Source organism: Sapajus apella, unplaced genomic scaffold, assembly GCF_009761245.1.
Source record: "Sapajus apella isolate SASKATOON/1434 unplaced genomic scaffold, GSC_monkey_1.0 scaffold12, whole genome shotgun sequence".
Classification (NCBI taxonomy): Eukaryota; Metazoa; Chordata; class Mammalia; order Primates; family Cebidae; genus Sapajus; species Sapajus apella.
The window spans coordinates 37,501,871-37,521,987 of record NW_022436952.1 but is presented as its reverse complement, the minus strand read 5'-3'; the positions used below and the strand labels follow the sequence as shown (position 1 = coordinate 37,521,987).

The window sequence follows — 20,117 nt, the reverse complement described above, 5'->3', positions numbered from 1 at the left end:
TGAGTCCCAGCTGGTCATATCTCTTTCCACTATGAAGAGTTAGCATGGCAAATTTCAGATCTGATTTTCTCTTTTCTTATTGGGATCATCTGACTTCCTAAAGTGAATAAATTTCAATGAGAAACTTAGTAGGCATTAGATAAAGGAAGAATGGTAGCTTTTTACTTGCTGAATGTTCACTGCAGTCTCGATTGCTACAATCAAACTTAATAACCATGCTGCTTAGGGACAATTTTCTTAATATAAGGTAGGTCCTCTTCAATTTCAGAAGCTTGTCCAGTTCACATCCATAACCTACAGAGTCTTGAAGCAGCTTACTATACAGGATAGGGACGAGTCTTAATTTATCTGTGGATCCCTAGCACCTGGCTCTTTATCCCAAAGAAGATGCTCAATAAATGTTGAATGAACAGCTCTGTGAGTCCAACATATGCAATTCTATGTATTCTCGCATAAAAGTAAAAATTTGATTTTAAACATCACCAAAGTTTTGCACATTTGTTTTTCAAAGTCTTTCAATTAAAGCAGCTGATATTTCTTGGGAGGTGGGGGAATGAAACAGAGGGAGAATAGCTGTTTTTATTTTTCTTAGATTACATCTGATTAGAATCAGTCAGAAGCAACTCTTAAGATTAAAGTTACCCATTGATACCTCCTTGATGTGAAAATATAAAGATAAAACAGGGACTTCTGTCACATAGGGGTGTCAGTAAATACTTTGTGTGCTTACCCTCGGTTCTGTAAGTCCTCTAAGTTGGAGGCATTCCATTCCGAGCCCTATGGAGCCAAAAAGACAAGGTTAAGGAGTATTAGAAAACAACCAAATACAATACTTGGAAATGAGTGAGGGAAAGAGCGGAACTTTCAAAACGAAGACTGATAACATCTACACAGTGCCCTTTAAGTGCCAGCCACTTCATATGTTATCACATTTAGTTTTCACAAATGATAGAGTAAGAATGTTATTTTCATCTTCATTTTTACAGATATAAAACCAACTCACAGAATTCAAATAATTTTTGCTCATGATCATAGAGCAGAATAAGTGTCTTTAACCATCATCCAATTGAAATTAGATGTCTTCTGCTATTCTTGCTCATAGCAATCTGATATTTTCCTCAACAGCATGTATCACAACTTGTAGCTATATATTTATTTATGTGCTTGTTTTCTAAATACCTTTAACATAAGCTCCTAGAGGGCAGGAACTAGCTCTTTTGTTCCTTATGGAAATCCATGCACCTTGCACAGTGCCTGGTACCTGGCAAGTGCTCAATAAACATTTGCTGAATTTTCAGATACAAAAGCAGCATTATGTTTTGAACTACACCTTATTCCAAAGCTCACACTCTTTTTAGTGCATTAAGTTGGATCTAAGGAGTTAAAGGACAGAACATGTGTGTGGCAGGAAAAGAGAGTGAAATAGCAGCTTCTGTCAAACAGATAAGGGAAGCATGATATGTAACATTTTAAGATAGGGATAAATGGCAAACTTTGGAGAGGAGGTTCTGCAGATGATCTGGAGGATATACCAATTATTAATATTTTGCCACATTTTTTCTCTTTCCTTCTTTCCCTTTTCTTTCAGTATATCCTACTTTTTTTTCCACTGAACCATCTGAGAGCAATTTGTGTGCCATGACACTTAACTTCAATACTTGAGCATGTATGATCTAAGAACACTTTCTTATATAATATCATGATCATATCAAAGAAATGTAACATTAATACAATAACCTAATACATTATACATGTTTGAATTTCCACAAATGTCCCCAAAATGTCCTTTATATTCACTCAATCAATAATCACTCTTCACATTTAGTTGTCATATCTCTATCTTCTAGCTACATTTTTCTTTTTTGACATGGAGTCTCACTCCATTGTCCAGGCTAGAGTGCAGTGGTGTGATCTTCGCTCACTGCAACCTCCACCTCTGGGGTTCAAGCGATTCTCCTGACTCAGCCTCCCGAGTAGCTGGGATTATTGGTGTGCATCACCATGCCCAGCTAATTTTTGTATTTTTAGCAGAGATGGGGTTTCACCATGTTGTCCAGGCTGCTCTTGAACTCCTGACCTCAAGTGATCCATTTGCCTTGGCTTCCCAAAGTACTGGGATTATAGGCATGAGCCACTGTGCCTAGCCTACTTATTTTTTTTAGAGACAGAGTCTTGCTCTGTTACCTAGGCTGGAGTGAAGCAGCACACTGCATCCCTGAACTCCTGGGCCTGGCTAATTTTTTCACTTTTGTTTTTTAGAGATGGCGGTCTCACTATGTTGCCCAGGCTGGTCTCAAACTCTTGGCCTCAAGTGATCTTCACCATGTTTGCTTCCCAAAATGTCGGGATTACAGAGTAAGCCACCATACCCAGGCTAGCTTTAAAATAGTCCACCTTCTGCTTTCTTTGAGAGTGGAAGGGTCTTTCATGATATTGACATTTTTGTAGACTCCAGATTTATCTTGGAAAATTCTCCACAACCTGTATATATTTTTTTCTGAGATGGAGTCTTGCTCTGTCGCCCAGACTAGAGTACACTGGTGTGCTCACTGCAACCTCTGCCTCCCGGGTTCAAGGGAGTCTCCCACCTCAGCCTCCTGAGTAGATGGGATTACAGGTGTGCACCACCATGCCTAGCTAATTTTTGTATTTTTAGTAGAGACGAGGTTTCTTCATGTTGGTCAGGTTGGTCTTGAACTCCTGACCTTGTGATCCACCTGCCTCAGTCACCCAAAGTGCTGGGATTACAGGTGTGAGCCACCACGCCCAGCTGTATTTTTTTTGGAGGCAGGATCTTTTTTTTTTTTTTTTTTTGAAAAGGAGTTTCGCTTCCGTTTCCCAGGCTGGAGTGCAATGGCGCGATCTCGGCTCACCGCAGCCTCCGCCTCCTGGGTTCAGGCAATTCTCCTGCCTCAGCCTGCTGAGTAGCTGGGATTACGGGCACGTGCCACCATGCCCAGCTGATTTTTTGTATTTTTAGTAGAGACAGGGTTTCACCATGTTGACCAGGATGGTCTCGATCTCTTGACCTTGTGATCCACCTGGAGGCAGGATCTTTTTATGGTGCCCAGGCTGGAGCTCAGTGGCTATTCACAGGTGCCATCATTGTGTGCTACAGCCTTGAACTTCTGGCCTCAAGTGATCGTCCTGTCTCAGTCTCCTGAGTACCTGGGACTACAAGTGCATGCTACTGTACCTGGCTTGCATTCAATTTTAGAGTGCTTTTTCTATTCTTTTCCATTTAATATTTTGAGCATGCAAAACTTTTATATGACTAGAAGTCAAAAGTTTATTAAAAAGTAAACGTAGAAGTCTCACTGTCACTCCTATCTCTTTAATTCCTATTGGTAATATTTTTATTAGTTTCCGATTTATTCTATTTTGAAAAAATATAAGCAAACATATAGCAATATATACTTATTGCTACTCCTTACTCATATTACCAATTCTTACGCAAAAGTAACATGCTACACATTGTTTTTATTCACTGCTTTCATTTTACATGTATTTCATTTTATATATCCTCAAAACCAATACATATAACAGTCATAGAAATCTTCCTTATTCTTTCCTACATCTGCATAGTACCTCATGAATAGTGATGTAATAGTTTATTCAACTAGTCTCCTATGAATGATATTACATATTTGTGGAAGCAGGATTGCTGGGACAAAGAAAGAATACGGTTTTGTTAGACAATGTTAAATTTCCCTCTATAGAGGTTGAAACAATTCTGTGTTCCCACCAGCAATGCATGAGAGCACCACTTTCCCCATAACCTTTCCAATAAAATGTGTGGTTAAGTTTTTGAATTTCTGCCAATCTGATAGGTGTCTCAATGCAGTTTCAATTTGCATTTCTCTTATGAGTAAAACTGAGCAACTTTGCATTGTTTAAGGTCCATTTTCTGTCTCTGAGCTATCTGTTCTTATCTTCTAAAAAGGCAGACATTTTATTTTATTTTTATTTTATATATATATTTTGAGACAGAGTCTCTCTCTGTTGCCAGGCTGGAGTGCAGTGGTTCGACCTCAGCTCACTGCATTCTCTGCCTTCTGGGTTCAAGCTATTCTCCTGCCTCAGCCTCCCGAGTAGCTGGGATTACAGGCGCGTGCCACCACGCCTGGTTAATTTTTGTATTTTTAGTAGAGATCAGGTTTCACCATGTTGGCCAGGATGGTATCAATCTCCTGACCTCAAGATCCACCCACCTCAGCCTCCCAAAGTGCTGGGATTACAGGCATGAGCTACCATGCCTGTCCAGGGTAGACATCTTATAATAAGAGTTTACTCTTTTAGAATTAAAGGCATTAAGTAGAATTCAGTATTAGAAAACTTAGATTCAGGTTCTGACTGCCCTTCCTACTGTGGGGACATTAGGGCCAACTGCTTAACCTCTCTTTTTGTTATTATTATTTTTTGAGACAGAGTCTTGCTCTGTTGCCAGGCTGGAGTGCAGTGGCGTGATCTCCACTCACTGCAACCTCCGCCTCCTGGGTTCAAGTGATTCTCCTGCCTCTGCCTCCCAAGTAGCTGGGGCTACAGGCACATGCCAGTATGCCCAGTTAATTTTTGTATTTTTAGTAGAGACAGGACTTCACCATGTTGGCCAGGATGGTCTCCATTGCTTGACCTCATGATCCACCTACCTCAGCCTCCCAAAGTGCTGGGATTACAGGCATGAGCCACTGCACCTGGCCAACCTCTCTGTCTTTATTTTCTTTATTTGTAAAACGACAACACTCTTCCCATCCCAGTCCTATATATTTAATGGGTTCCTTTCTCTCAAATTATACATGCAAAGTTTTCCCATATTAAAATGGAAAACCCCTCTCTTTGTCATAAATCCTTCTGTAGACTCTGCTCTTTCTCCCTTTCCTACATGGCTTCATAGAAATAAAGTCAAATACTTACTTTCTGGCTGGGGGCAGTGGCTCACACCTGTAATTCCAGCATTTTGGGAGGCTGAGGCAGGTGGATCATGAGGTCAGGAGTTTGAAACTAGCCTGGCCAATATGGTGAAACCCCATCTCCACTAAAAATACAAAAATTAGCTGGGCATGGTGGCACATGCCTACAGTCCAGCTACTTGGGAGGCTGAGGCAGAAGAATTGCTTAAACCTGGGAAGTGGAGGTTGCAGTGAGCTGAGGTCGCACCGCTGCACTCCAGCCTGGGCCAAAGAGTGAGAAGCCTGTAATCCCAGCAATTTGGGAGGCCAAGGCAGACAGATACCTGAGGTTGGGGATTGGAGACTAGCCTGACCAACATGGAGAATCCCTGTCTCTACTAAAAATACAAAAAATTAGCTGGGCATGGTGGTGCATGCCTGTAAATCCAGCTACTTGGGAGGCTGAGGCAGGAGAATTGCTTGAACCTGGGAGGCGGAGGTTATGGTGAGCCAAGATTGCGCCATTGTACTCCAGCCTGGACAAAAAAGAGTGAAACTTAGTTTAAAAAAAAAAAAAAAAAAGAAAAGAAAGAAAGAAAGGAAAAAAAAAATCACTCACTCACTTTCTCTATTTCCTCATTTTCCACGTCTCAATCCATAGCACTTTGGCCTCTGCCCTTATCACTATTGCTGATGTTACTACAGTAATGACCTCTCCTAATCATCTGTATCTTTATTCCATTGGCTTTCTCTGAGTATCTATCTGATATGGCTCATCATGCTTTCCTTTCAGAATTAGATCAGACTGTACAAATACCTAGTCTCATGCCTCACACAATAAAGAGGATCGACAAATGTTTGTTAATTGGAAGATCAAATGTGACCATTAGATGAAGCACTTTGAAAATTGTCAAGTGTTGTGTAAGTACTATCATATTACAGGTGATCTGTAATCTGGCCATTGAACTGGGAGTTCTCAAGGACACTGTGCTGAAATTCCATTTAGGAAAAGGTCAGTAAGTGATGTACAGGCAAGGGTTCTGCTGGCTTGTTTTAAAAAATATGGGAGGTTCTGAAGGTTCTGCTCAACCTTGGAAAACAAGCTCCCACACCAAAGAAATAGGCAAGAACCACAAAGGACTTTAAGGAGGCAGATGCCAAACAATAGGGGCTGAGAGGTTAAACCAGAGCCAGTGAAATGTGACCACCTCACTTCTTAATTTAAAAATCTCAATCCTTCGTGGAACTCTGTCCAGTTAGATGAAAATAACACTGACGTGATGGATAAAGTCCCTGGTTTTCATCCACCTGTCCAGAGAGAGTTCAACCTGACAATGTGAAGTGATACCTCTCCATACGCAAATAAATTAAAGGCATTGGTTACTGACTCACTGAAGCCCATAAAAAGTGACTTGGGCTACAGTTAGGGCTGCTTCAGGTTCAATCTGAAAGACCTGGAGTCCACTTGGTCTAATTACTTTTCTGTCCTCAATACAAATACCATGTATATTAGACTTCTGGGGCCCTTCACAGACTCATTTTTTTCCCCTTATGTTTCATAGGCTTATGGTGACATAATTCTATGGGGGTTTCCATTATGTTCTATGTAATTAAGCAAAGCATATTCTAATTTTACCGAAGTGTAAAATGAAATCTTCGGACTATAATACATTTTAAAGTAAGTTCATTTCTTTTACTCTGGTTCCCTTGCACTGTACGCTGGCCCAAAGACCAAGTAACTGCTTTCATGTTATCCTGAGGAAATAGCCTTACTGGAGTCCAACTGTCCAAGTAAAATAGAAGAGGACAGCACATTTATAGCAAATAAGGACTGTACTGTGAGTCCTGCTAAGATAAATGTAACTTGACATAATATCCAAGGACTGGTATCTCTGTCTATATTTTATCATACTATTTCTATACCCTCAATACTGTAAGTCACATTACTGTGGCAACCTGGCATAAGCTCTTTATTAACTTTTCCTTTTAAGAGAAGTTTATGCCATACTTCCAATTCAGGGACAAAAATCATGAATATGATAAAATGATCCTTTCGATTACGGTCTCATCTATTTATACACCCTCTGTTTCTCTGCATCTACAGTAAAATTAACAAATTTGAGGCTGAATTTTTTTTTTTAACTTCAGGGGTACATGTGCAGGTTTGTTACATAGGTAAACTTCTGTCATGGGGGTTTGTTGTACAGATTATTTCATCACCAAGGTATTAAGCCTACTACCCATTAGTTATTTTTTCCTGATCCTCTCCCAGGCTGAATTTTTCTTTGAAAAGGAAACACTATTCCAAAAAGATCTGTAATGTCAAATTGCGAAAAAGATAATCAGCAGTAAAAGTTTTGACTACTTTTTAAATTCATGAGCAAAATTACAGGTGATGAGTCTGACATACTTGTTTGCCTGCTTTTCTGCAAATGGTCTCTGTCAACATCTAGCTTTTTCTCAGCCAAATCAGACAGCCTCCAGGAGAGCTGCTGATACTGAAACTTAGTTGGGCAAAGGCTTGCAGCTCAGAGAAGTGATATGCTTGTAAGGGTGTAGAATCTCTTTTTCTAGAAACACCCTGGCTTTGCACCAATCAATTCTCTCTTCACAATACAGCTTTTATTTAAGCTATAATCTACACTTTCCCTCTCTATATCAGCTGGATATTTTGCCCAATAAACAGATCTCTGTGCAGTATACTGCAGAGCTGAGTGTTCTTCCAAAGGGAGGGAAAAATCCTGTTGCCTCTCTTTACTCAATCTGGTTGAGCTCCAGGCATGGAAGCTATGCACAAGATGAGATGACTTTGCAGAAAATTAACACCACCGCTTGCAGCTAGAATGCCTCTTTTTCCATGTCATTGCTGGTAAAGCCAGCAGGGCATAGACTCACTGGAGAAGAGACAGGGATTTGGACATAGGATATGGCAGTGTAAACAAAGGGAGGAAGCCACCAAGGAACAAGTATAATAAGATGTTTAGACAACCTGTTCATGCATTTACTTTGTTAGATAGGAGTTAAATTACAGGGTTCCTCAATTTTGAATATTTCCCCCCCAAATAAAAATTCACAATGGAAAGAAAATGTCCATTTTCTAGAATACAGAAGTATACCTGAGGCAGAAGAGATTTTCCTTTGTTCAAAAATATGTATATATACACACAATGCTGATATGCAAAAAAGTACATAGATGTGTATTTAAAAAGTAAAAAAACTCTATGTGATACTCTTATACTGAATACATGTCATAAATTTGTCCAAACCCATATAATATACAACACCAAGAGTGAGCCCTATTGTAAACTATGGGCTTTAGTTTATAATGATGTGTCAATGTAGACTAACGAGCTGTCACAAATGTACCAATCTGGTGGAGGATGCTGACAATGGGGGAGACTATGCATGTGTTGGGGCAAGTTGTATATGGGAAATTTCCATACCCTTTGCTCAATTCTGCTGTGAACCTAAAACTGTTTTTTTAAAAAATAAAGTTGATATATTTGTGTCTGTATATAGATAAATAAATAAATATATATATATATATATACACATATACAAATAAAAGTAAATAAGATTGGGGCTGGGTGCAGTGGCTCACACCTGTAATCCCAGAACTTTGGGGGGCCAAGGCAGGCAGATCAGGAGTTCCAGTCTGGCCAACATAGTGAAACCCCGTCTCTACTAAAAACACAAAAAATTAGTCGGGTGTGGTGGTGTGTACCTGTAATCCTAGCTACTCAGGAGAATTATGTGAACCCAGGAGGCAAAAGTTGCAGTGAGCTGAGATTGTGCCACTGTATTCCAGCCTACGTGACAGAGTGAGACTCCATCTCAAAAAAAAAAAATTGGAAGGCAATATTATATAACAAAAGATGACGGTGATTATCAGTCTTGATTAAATAAATAATCTGTTGTCTTCTAAAATTTTTTAAAATGAACATGGATTATTATCATTATTGTTTTGAGACAGGGTCCCACTCTGTTGCTCAGGGTGGAGTGCAGTGGCTCGATCATGGCTCACAGCAGCCTCAAACTCCCAGGCTCAGGTGATTCTCCCAATTTGGCCACCCCACAAGTGCTGGGATTATAGATATGAGCTATCATACCTGGCCAGAATTATTTTTTTAATAAGAAAAAAACTCAAGACAGGAGATTATGCCTGACAATAATGAAATCATGGTATTACTCTACTAGCAGAAATGCTCAAATGTATTTGTAGTTGATTAGGGAAATGTAATTTTAGGGAAATTAGATTTTTTTTTCTGTTTACAATACTGTTAACATTGGCTTGCATGGCCTAAGATATACCACTTGAGAAGGGAGTAGTTCTTGAGTGGGTGGCACCAGAGACACAGGAAAGCATGCATTAAATAAAACAGGTTGATCAGTCAGAAACTGTATTTGATATTCGTCACGTCTGTATTCTTTTACATGTTAAAAGCCAAGCTCAATGGGAAACTTGACTCCCAAGTTTGCAGCTTCAGTCACATGAGCTCTAACTTTTAGCTACAGGTATTTGCCCTTCATAAAAACTAGTCTCAGTAAGACAGTTGGGAGGGCCCCATAGAATGAGTGACTCCCAAGTTTTCTATAGATAACACAAAGATTCTTTCCAATAATACAAGAGCAGGATATATCTGAATGCTTGTGGAAATACACGTAAGAGACAACAAAGTCAGGTGCCTTGCAAATGGAAAGGCCAACGACGGTTTGGCAGTATGATCTACAACCAGAAATGGCAACACATATTGGTCAGTTATTTAATGGAAAAGAAGTTCTCCTCCCAGCTCACAACTTTTCATGAGTAACTGCATAGCTAATATACCACTACGAATCATTCTAGACTCATATATCCTAGGGTGTCAACAAGTTATTTCAGGGCACAAGTCTTCAAAGGCATAGTCTGAGTGCCTCATGAAATAAACTCGAATATTCAGAGTGAGGCGGATCCAGTTGCGTCGGTTCCTGTGCATTTACTCCCCTTTTCTTCTGGTTTCCCAGTTTCTAATCATTTCACAGTTCATAAACGTCCTCAAGAAGAGAAAGGAAGTAAAAATCAAACCAACTGATTTAGTTCCTTGTAAGCATTTTTGGTGAAAGTGTGCGGGAAGTGGACACAAAATGAAGTTTTGGCATTCTCCATTGATTTTAATTATTCTTGTTAACTTTGTTCCCACTACATGTACAGATAAGAACTAAAACTCTAACATTTGAGAGAAAAATAGGTCTTAGGATTTTTCGAAGCTTTCACAATCTACCTGTTAGGTCTCCTTGGGCTAATTACAAGGTCACTAAATGTTCAGGAACCATGAAGAACAATTTTTAGTCACCAATTTTTTTTTGGTAATCATAAAAGCAGAGACTCAAAGTATAGCTATAAGGTTTCGTATGTTTGAAAGTCCAGTAGTCTCTTGTCTCTCAGTTATAGTAGCTCCCACCAGCTCTACTCAGATATAATCAGACCTTAGACATATTTGCAGATTTGAGAGTGAGCTTAAAGGATCATCCTATTAAGGCTAATTAAGACTATTAAGACTAAGGATCATCTATATAAGACTAATTTGGTGCCAGGTGCAATGGCTCATGCCTGTAATCCCAGCACTTTGGGAAGGCCGAGGTGGGCAGATTGCTTGAGCTCAGGAGTTCGAGACTAGCCTGGGTAACATGGTAAAACCCCATCTCCACAAAAAAATACAAAAATTAGCTGGGGGTGGCACATGCTTGTGGTCCCAGCTACTTAGGAAGCTGAAGAGGGAGGATCACTTGAGCCTGGGAGGTTGAGGCTGCATTGAGCTGAGGTTGTGCCACTACACTCTACCATGCACAATAGAGAGAGACCCTGTTTCAAAAATAAAAATAAAAATGAAAATAAAAATGAGGGTCGGGCATGGTGGCTCACACCTGTAATCATGGCACTTTGGGAGGGTGAGGCAGGCGGATCACCTGAGGTCAGGAGTTCAAGACCAATGTGGCCAAGATGGAAAACCTCCTCTCTACTGAAAATACAAAAATTAGCCAGGTGTGGTGGTGTGCACCTGTAGTCCCAGCTACTCTGGAGGCTGAGGCAGGAGAATTGCTTGAACCGAGGAAAAGGAGGTTGCAGTGAGCCAAGATTGTATCATCACACTCCAGCCTGGGTGACAGCGAGACTCTGTCACACACACACACACACACACACACACACACACAATAAGATAATTGATGAGGTTTGGGTTTAAGTACTTTTGTCTTTAATGTAAGTTACGTTTTATTCATGTATAATAAAATTTAACAATTGCTCCCACCCATGAGTCCATATAGGCTAGCTTCAGTACACCACTTAAAAGTGGCCTTAAAACTTACCAAAAACACATGCTCGAATATCTGTGTAGGGCTATCCATTTGACCAAGGATCACTATCATTTCATTGTCTATAAATTCCTTGAATTCCCGCAAGTTGCACACCATTTGCATTTCCAACTCTGTTCTTATCTGAAACAAAGATGACATATTGTACTCATCTCTTAAAGTCCCTCTGTACTTTCAACCATGCACTGTTTCTAGCCCCACACCTATTGTTATCCCACTGCTAGCCTTGGAACAAATGAGGAATCAAGGTCTCTTACCTCTTTGGATGTAATATTCTCCAAATCCTTCTGCATCATGATCTCCCTTAATTTGGTTTTAATTAGCCTTTCTGTTCGTTCACGTTCAGTTGGTCTGAGAAGAAAGAAATTATGATTTTTCTTAAGCAGAAATTTGACTAAGTTAATGAATGTACCATTTGATAAGGTTTCCAATCTAGCAAACTTTGCCTCTATTACCCTCAAATTCAAATTGAGGAAGCATGGCAAAATAAAATTATATTTTAAAAAGTGTATTAGTTTATTTTCAGAATATACAGAATTTAAACATGTTAGAAGTTATTACTCTGAAGAGGTTATATATGTGTAAAGTCCTTAAATACATTAATGTATATAGATCATGAGGGAGCAAAGATAATTTGGGTATACTGAGTGCAATACTTTAATGGAGCACCATATCCATACTTTTTCTCTTTAAGTATCCCTGAGTATCACTTACTGAGCTAGAATGCCCAGCTGGGTAGACCAGTAGTATGACCTACCATGGAACTAAAATCTTCTGTGGTTTAAAATGCCACCTTATGCTGATAAGTCATTGTTGTGGTTCTAGAAAATGGGAAGAAAGAATGATCCTGCCTTCTTCAATAAGGCAAATCCTCTCCCAAAATGGGTTGCAGAGATCAACTACTTAGAGCCGTGGTCCCCAGAGGGTACCGGTCAGTGGCCTGTTAGAAGCTGGGCAGCAGAGCAGGAGGTGAGGGGTGGGAAAGCATTACTGCCTAAAAGCCTCCTGTCAGATCAGCGGCAGCACTAGATTCTCACAGGAGCAAACCCTATTGTGAACTGCACATGCGAGGGATCGAGGTTGCATGTTCCTTATGAGAATCTAACTAATGCCTGATGATCTGAGGTGAAACAGTTTCATCACGAATCTATCCCCACTCCACTGCTCCCTGTCTGTGGAAACTGGTCCCTGGTGACAAAAAGGTTGGGGACTGCTGACTTAAGAGTACCTTCATCCAGAATGCTTTCCTTTTAATGACAACTCTCACAATATCTCTGTGAAATAGTTATCCTTGTTTTACAGGTAGAGGAAACAACTGAAAAGCTAAGTGACCTGCTGATAACCACAGTGGGGCAGGAGAATTAGAACTCTCAGTCCAGCCTCATGCTCTACCTGAAGGATTATGTCACTTTCTTTAGTCTTCCGACTCTCTTTAAAATAAAATCACCCTTGGAACTTTAATATGAAATAAAACTAGGTAGCAGACTCTCCAATTATTAGAAAGGTAGTGGTTCAATGTAACTGGATACTTCTCCTCCAAAGCATAATTTCAGATTATGTGGAATTTGAATGAGGCTGACAGAGTACTTTGTTTCATCTCCTCCCCAACCCCTACTACCTACTCAAGAAAGGTATCTGGCTCTGCACCTCCTTATTTGGAGATGAAAATGGACTAAGCCTTCAGGCATCCTGCCTGCCCTTGCTGCCTACAGCCTTATCACTGGCTGCAAAAATAGCTTTGGTAATCTCCAAAGATGGATGCTCTAACCCCACAACCTTGGGGCCCCTCACCACTGGGCTCTTAATTTCTCGTGAACCCTACAGAATACAGCTAATACCTGAGCTGTTTCTCTTCAATTAACCAAGGTATTCCTGTCTTAACTAGGATTACAATTCTTATTTGTGCTTTATTTCTCCTAGACAGCTAATGATAGAAAATAAATGTATAATTTCAGTCTTCCATTAAAAATAAATATTGGGCCAGGACGAGGTGGGTGGATTGCTTGAGCACAAGAATTCGAGACCAGCTTGGGCAACTGCTGAAACCCCATACCTACAAAAAATAAAACAAAAAATTAGCTGAAAAATAAAATAAAAAATTAGCCAGGCATAGTGGCACATGGCTGCAGTACCACAGCTACTTAGGAGGCTGAGGTAGAAGGATTCTTGAGTCCTGGAGGTGGAGGCTACAGTAAGCCCTGATTGTACCACTGTACTCCAGCCTGGGTAACAGAGCAAGACTCTGTCTCAAGAAAAAAAAAAAAAAAAAAAAGGTAAACACAAATTTTAGTACTTGTGTTCATGGATCAGATTCCCTAGTTCCTAAGCAATTTTTCCCTCAATCCCTCACAGGTGTTTGAGGCAGGGTGGTTGGGGAGTAGAAAGACCTAGGTTTTAATCCCAGCCCTGCTATTGGTGTGACTTATAACAAGTTCCTTCTCTTCCCTAAGCCTCTGTTTCCTTTTCTATAAAATGAGTAGAGCAGGCCAGGCACGACGGCTCACACCTGTAATCCCAGCACTTTGGGAGACCAAGGTAGGTGAATCACCTGAGGTCAGGAGTTCGAGACCAGCCTGGCCAACATGGTGAAACCCTGTCTCTATTAAAAATACAAAAATTAGCCGTGCATGGTGGCGGGCGCCTGTAATCTCAGCTACTTGGGAGGCTGAGGCAGGAGAATTGCTAGAACCTGGGGGGTGAAGGTTGCAGGGGGCTGAGATGGGGCCATTGCATTCCACCCCGGGCTGACAACAGCGAGACTCTGTCTCAAAAAAAAAGTGGAGCAATAATACCTGTCTCATGATATTCTTATAAGGATTAAATAACATGTATGAAGTGCTGGGCATAACACCAGATGTGTATCCCCTATATGTATATTCCCTTCTTCCTTTCCTTGGATTACAAAATATAAATTATTCACAATAGAGTAAGTCTATTTTGGCACACATTCTCCCTGTAGTCTCAGCATTGTTTTATAGGCTTTTTAGTCAGCTTAGGGAGGAGCGGAAATAGAAAAAGCATTACAACACACAAATCTGCTTTTTCCTTCTTGATTTCATTTGATAAAAATTTGGAAAATACGGCCGGGCGCGGTGGCTCACGCCTGTAATCCCAGCACTGTGGGAGGCCGAGGCGGGTGGATCACGAGGTCAAGAGATCAAGACCATCTTGGTCAACACGGTGAAACCCCGTCTCTACTAAAAATACAAAAATTAGCTGGGCATGGTGGCGCGTGCCTGTAATCCCAGCTACTCAGGAGGCTGAGGCAGGAGAATTGCCTGAACCCAGGAGGCGGAGGTTGCGGCGAGCCGAGATCGCGCCATTGCACTCCAGCCTGGGTAACAAGAGCGAAACTCTGTCTCAAAAAAAAAAAAAAATTGGAAAATACATAAAAATACAAAGTAAATAAAAACCACTGAAAATTCCTCTACCCAGAGATAATAATTATTAATACTTGGCCTACAGCTTCCACTTATTCTTTTTCTGTGAACAGGCAGATGGTCTTAAAATATATCTTAAATTAGGGTTATACTGTACATACTAACAGTTAATAAGCCTTTATATTTGCCAGGGACGGCCTTTTATGTTTTTTGCTTATGGATATAAAGAGAGTATGAGCAATTTCTTTCTTCTTCTTGTTTTTTGTGCAGTTTCAAAATCTTCTCCAATAAAATCTTTTTTTTTTTGGAGACAGATTCTCGTTCTGTCACCCAAGTTGGAGTGCAGTAGCACAATATGTGTGATCTTCTTGGGTCAGTGCAACCTCTGCCTCCTGGGTTCAAATGACGCTCCTGCCTGAGCCTCCTGAGTAGCTGGGATTACAGGTACACGCCACCATGCCCAGCTAATTTTTGTATTTTTATTAGAGACGGGGTTTCAACATGTCGGCCAGGCTGGTCTCAAACTCCTGACCTTAGGTAATTTACCCACCCTGGCCTCCCAAAGTGCTGAGATTACAGGTGTGAGCCACTGTGCCCAGCTGTCTCTAATAAAATCTGGAAAAATGGGAAGAAAAGTTATCTTTCTCTCATGTAAGTCTGGTTTAGAATGTGCTTTCTTTGAGGTAGATGAGATATCCATTCCTCTGAAACCCATCATCCAGCTGTAAAGCACGAAATCACCAGTAACATTTCCCATGAATCTTCATCTTTTCAATTACTGTGAGATCTTGAAAAGACCAAGGCTACTGAAAAGAAGGTCCTGGTAGCAATAACACCCTGTGCAAAAAAATATTCTACTGCTTTTTTGACTGTTGCTTTCATACAATTTTAGGAAAGTTCACCTTTTCCAGGAAAGAACATTTGTTAGGCCAGGAGCAGTGGCTCATGCCCATAATCCCAGCACTTTGGAAGGCTGAGGCAGGCGGAGACCAGCCTGGCAAACATGGTGAACCCCATCACTACTAAAAATACAAAAATTAGCTGGCCATGGTGGCACGTGCCTGTAGTCCTAGCTACTCAGGAGGCTAAAGCAGGAGAATTGCTTGAACCCAGGGAGCGGAGGTTGTAGTGAGCTGAGATCATGCCACTGCACTCCAGCCTGGGTGACAAAATGAGACTTTGTCTCAAAAAATAAAATACAATAAAATATTCTGTCAAAAAAACCATGAAGTGTTTTGGCAGAACTTTAGGAATCTGAAGGAGAATCCTGTTTGTAAGGTCAGACAGTAACTAGCTACTTTTCTTTCCCTGCTATAGAATACCTTGGAAGTGCAGAAAGATCAATTTGGAGCAAAAGAAACATTATGATGAATTTACAAAGCAGGCACTAAGTATAAAACAAATTTTTAAAAAAAAAATACGGCCGGGTGCGGTGGCTCATGCCTGTAATTCCAGCACTTTGGGAGGTTGAGGTGGGTGGATCATCTGAGGTCAGGAGTTCAAGGCCAGCCTGGCCAACATGGTGGGACCCTGTCTCTACTAAAAAATATAAAAATTAGCTGGGCGTGGTGGCACACGCCCGTAATCCCAGCTACTCGGGAGGCTGAGGCAGGAGAATAGCTTGAACCTGGAGGCAGAGGTTATAGTGAGCTGACATCACACTATTGCACTCCAGACTGGGCAACAGAGTGGGGTTCCACCTCAAAAAAAAAAAAAAAAAAATTCCAAAATAGTCACAGAAGTTTGAACACATAGATCTAAAAACAAAAGAAATATCAGCTTTACCTTAGGCCTTTATCTAACTTACAGTACACTGAGAAGATCTAATTAAATCATACTGACAAGGACTTAACAAGGCAAAGGTAGAACAGAATAAGATATTTGAGCAATAAAATATTAAAAACAATTTTTTTAAGTTAAAAATTAGCAGGCTGGGTGTAGTGGCTCACACCTGTAATCCCAGCACTTTGATAGGCTAAGGCAGGACGATTGAGGCCAGGAGTTTAAGACCAGCCTGGGCAACAGTGAGGCCCCATGTCTAAAAGGTAAAAATTTAAAAATTAGCCAGTTGTGGTGGCATATGCCTGCAGTCCTAGGTACTCTGCAGGCTGAAGTTAGGGGATCACTTAAGCCCAGGAGTTTGAGGCTGCAGTGAGCTATGACTGTGCCATTGCACTGTAGCCTGAATGACAGAGTGAGATGCTGTCTCTTAAAAAAAGAAATTAGCTTAACAACTCAGGCATTCTTTTTTTTTTGAGATGAAGTTTCACTGTCATCAGGCTGGAGTGCAATGGCGTGATCTTGGCTCACCACAACTTCCGCTTCCTGCAACCTCTGCTTCCTGGTTTCAAGTGATTCTCCTGCCTCAGCCTCCCAAGTAGCTGGGATTATAGGCATGTGCTACCATGCCCGGCTAATTTTGGATTTTTTTGTAGAGACAGGGTTTCTTCATGTTGGTCAGGCTGGTCGTGAACTCCTGACGTCAGGTGATCTGCCCGCCTCAGCCTCCCAAAATGCTGGATTTATAGGTGTGAGCCACCGTGCCCGGCCTAATTAGGCATTCTTTTAACTTGACTGGAAATACCTTGTTTTCTTAAGTATTACAAACATGACTTTGAAAGCTTCTTTATATCACTGATATGCTTACTAAATTGATTCTTTTAAATAATGCATACTCAAATTTCAGCCCAATTCCTTTAAACTCAAATTTCAAATTAGTGAAATATGAATAATGAAATTTTATGGTATTGCAGTTCTTGACTATGGAGACTCTATTGTACCCTGGGGTGAAGCTTCTCAGGCCTTTGCAGGCAACAGAAACCGTAGGATTCTTTTTGTCTTTTTGAGATGCAGTATCACTTTGTCACCCAGGCTGGAGTGCAGTGGTGTGATCTCGGCTCACTGCAACCTCTGCCTCCTGGGTTCAAGTGATTCTCCTGCCTCAGCCTCCCGAGTAGCTGGGATTATAGGTGCCTGCCACCATGCCCGGCTAATTTTTGTATTTTTAGTAGAGACGAGGTTTCACCATATTGGCTGGGCTGGTCTCAAACTCCTGACCTCAAATGATCCGCCCACCTCGGCCTCCCAAAGTGCTGGGATTACAGGTGTGAGCCACCATGCCCGGCAAGAATGGGATTCTTTATATGTGGCAGATGCATGCTCTTGACAGTGACTAATATTCCTAAGGAAGATTAATTCACCAAGAGAAAAGATTAGGGAGGAATATGCTTCTTATAACTCCTAGGACATAATGGAGAAAACTTCCATAATCCTTACCAAACTGACTTACATGTCGGTGAAGAGAGCTGGAGAGTCAGGCCGGTGGGACTGTACATCTTGCATAGCATTCCATTCATTGACTGAGGATTGATCTGAGTTGATATGGCTCTCATAATAACTCACCCAGGTGAGAAACAGGCTGCCTGGGTAGTAGTTATGCACTCTGGCGACTTCACAAGCCTTGTGTAAGCTCTGTAGTGCAGACCTGAAAAATATGCTGGGAAATGAGCACCATAGAACTGTGGGGAGCCAAAGGCCAATAACCTGTGTACCCTAAACTCTTCTAATTTTTAATTTCTATAGAATTTATCCTCTGGAGAATCTACTCCCTAAAATTCAAGATTCTCCAATTCTGATTATACCATATTATCTATCCACAGCAATGAAAAAGACATTTGCTGGAAGAGATGATGCATCATTAAGATAGGGAGAAGATGGGGAAGGACAGCTGACAACTTACCAGTGAAAAATAGGTCCAGGTACTTATGGAGCACCTGATCCTATACTACAGTTGGAACCATGCAGTGACTGCTGTATCATTAGAAAACTAAAGATCTAAATAATTTACCATATAAAGATTTGTTTTCCTCAGCACAGGATGTTACAGCATACATTTTCTGTAATTCTTAAGAGGTTTCGCAAAGATCACATAGATAGATGTCCCTAAGCCTTGAGGACATGTCCTATGTCTTTTAATGTCCAGGAAATACTGATCTATTAATATTTATTATTCTTGCTGCCTTAGTATCCTAGTCTCTTTAAATCCATGAGCTACTTTCTAAGAACAGATCTGATTATTCTTTTTTGCTGAGACAGTGTCTCCTTCTGTTGCCCAGGCTGGAGTGCAGTGGCATGCTCTGTGCTCACTGCAACTTCCACTTCCTGGGTTCAAGCGATTCTCATGCCTCAGCCTCCCAAGTACTAGCTGGGATTACAGGCACATGCCACTATGCCAGGCTAATTTTTGTATTTTTAGTAGAGATGGGTTTCTGCCATGTTAGTCAGGCTGGTCTCGAACTCCTAGCCTCAAGAGATCTGCCCATCTTGGCCTCTGAAAATGCTGGGATTACAGGCATGAGCCACCCCACCTGGCCTAGCTCTGGTAATTCTGAGACTAATTAAACCTTCTGACTCTGAACTCAGGAGCCCAAGAAGAGTAAACAAACTGGAAAGTATGTTTGTCATTATATATGTGGGAAAAGCTTAAGCTAGAATGCTAGGAAGTAAGTTATAAAAGAGCAAGAATCTTTCTATATTTTGTTTACCTAAGTGACTAAAAGAATACCTACTTCATAGGTGAAGTTTAATTAGTATTTGTTGAGTGAAATGTCTTATTAGCTATAAAGTAATATCTAAGAAAAAAAGACATTTATGGCCAGGCACGGTGGCTCATGCCTATAATCTCAGCACTTTGGGAGACCAAGGAGTGTGGATCACTTGAGGTCTAGAGGTCGAGATCAGCCTGGTTAACATTGTGAAATCCTGTCTCTACTAAAAATACAAGAATTATCCAGGCACGGTGGCACATGCGTGTAGTCCCACGTACTTGGGAGGCTGAGGTGGGAGAATTGCTTGAACCTGGGAGACAGAGGCTGCAGTTAGCTGAGATCATGCCATTGCACTCCAGCCTGGGTGACAGAGCAAGACTCTGTACCAAAAAAAAAAAAAAAAAGTCTTTTTGTTTCCCCATAACAAAAGTGATTCATGCCCACTTTAGAAAATCAGGAACCTGTAATCCTACCACCCTGAAATAATCACTCTTAAGGTTTTAGTGTACATCTTTCCAGTCTTTTTGTCTATGCGTAGATGTATAATAAACAAAAATATGACCATATTCTCCATTCCACTTATAACTTGCTCTTTTGCTTTACAGCCTATCATCAACATTGTTCCATGCCAAATATGTTCTAACTGGATTTTATTATTCATTTATTTATTTATTTTTTGAGATAGTCTCTCGCTCCATCACCCAGGCTGGAGTGCAATGGTGCCCTCTCAGCTCACCACAACCTCTGCCTCCCCAGGTTCAAGCGATTCTCCTGCCTCAGCCTCCCAAGTAGCTCAGATTACAGATGGGTGCCACCATGCCTGGCTAATTTTTGTATTTTTAAGTAGAGACGGGGTTTTACCATGTTGGTCAGGCTGGTCTCAAACCTCTGACCTTTTGATCCACCCTCCTCAGCCTCCCAAAGTGCTGGGATTACAGGCATGAGCCACT

General features: G+C 40.9%; 1 protein-coding gene across 4 annotated transcripts in view; it reads right to left on the bottom strand.

Moving 5' to 3' along the window:
- SSH2 (slingshot protein phosphatase 2) overlaps positions 1-20,117 on the bottom strand; it is a 291,139-nt gene that overhangs the window by 27,460 nt on the left and 243,562 nt on the right. For all 4 annotated transcript variants that reach the window (XM_032279320.1, XM_032279317.1, XM_032279318.1 and 1 more), the window contains 4 exons: positions 17,910-18,104; positions 11,498-11,591; positions 11,235-11,363; positions 731-777 (listed from right to left, as the gene is read on the bottom strand). In XM_032279320.1, coding sequence (XP_032135211.1) covers positions 731-777; positions 11,235-11,363; positions 11,498-11,591; positions 17,910-18,104 — 465 coding nt within the window. The remainder of the gene's footprint in view (positions 1-730; positions 778-11,234; positions 11,364-11,497; positions 11,592-17,909; positions 18,105-20,117) is intronic.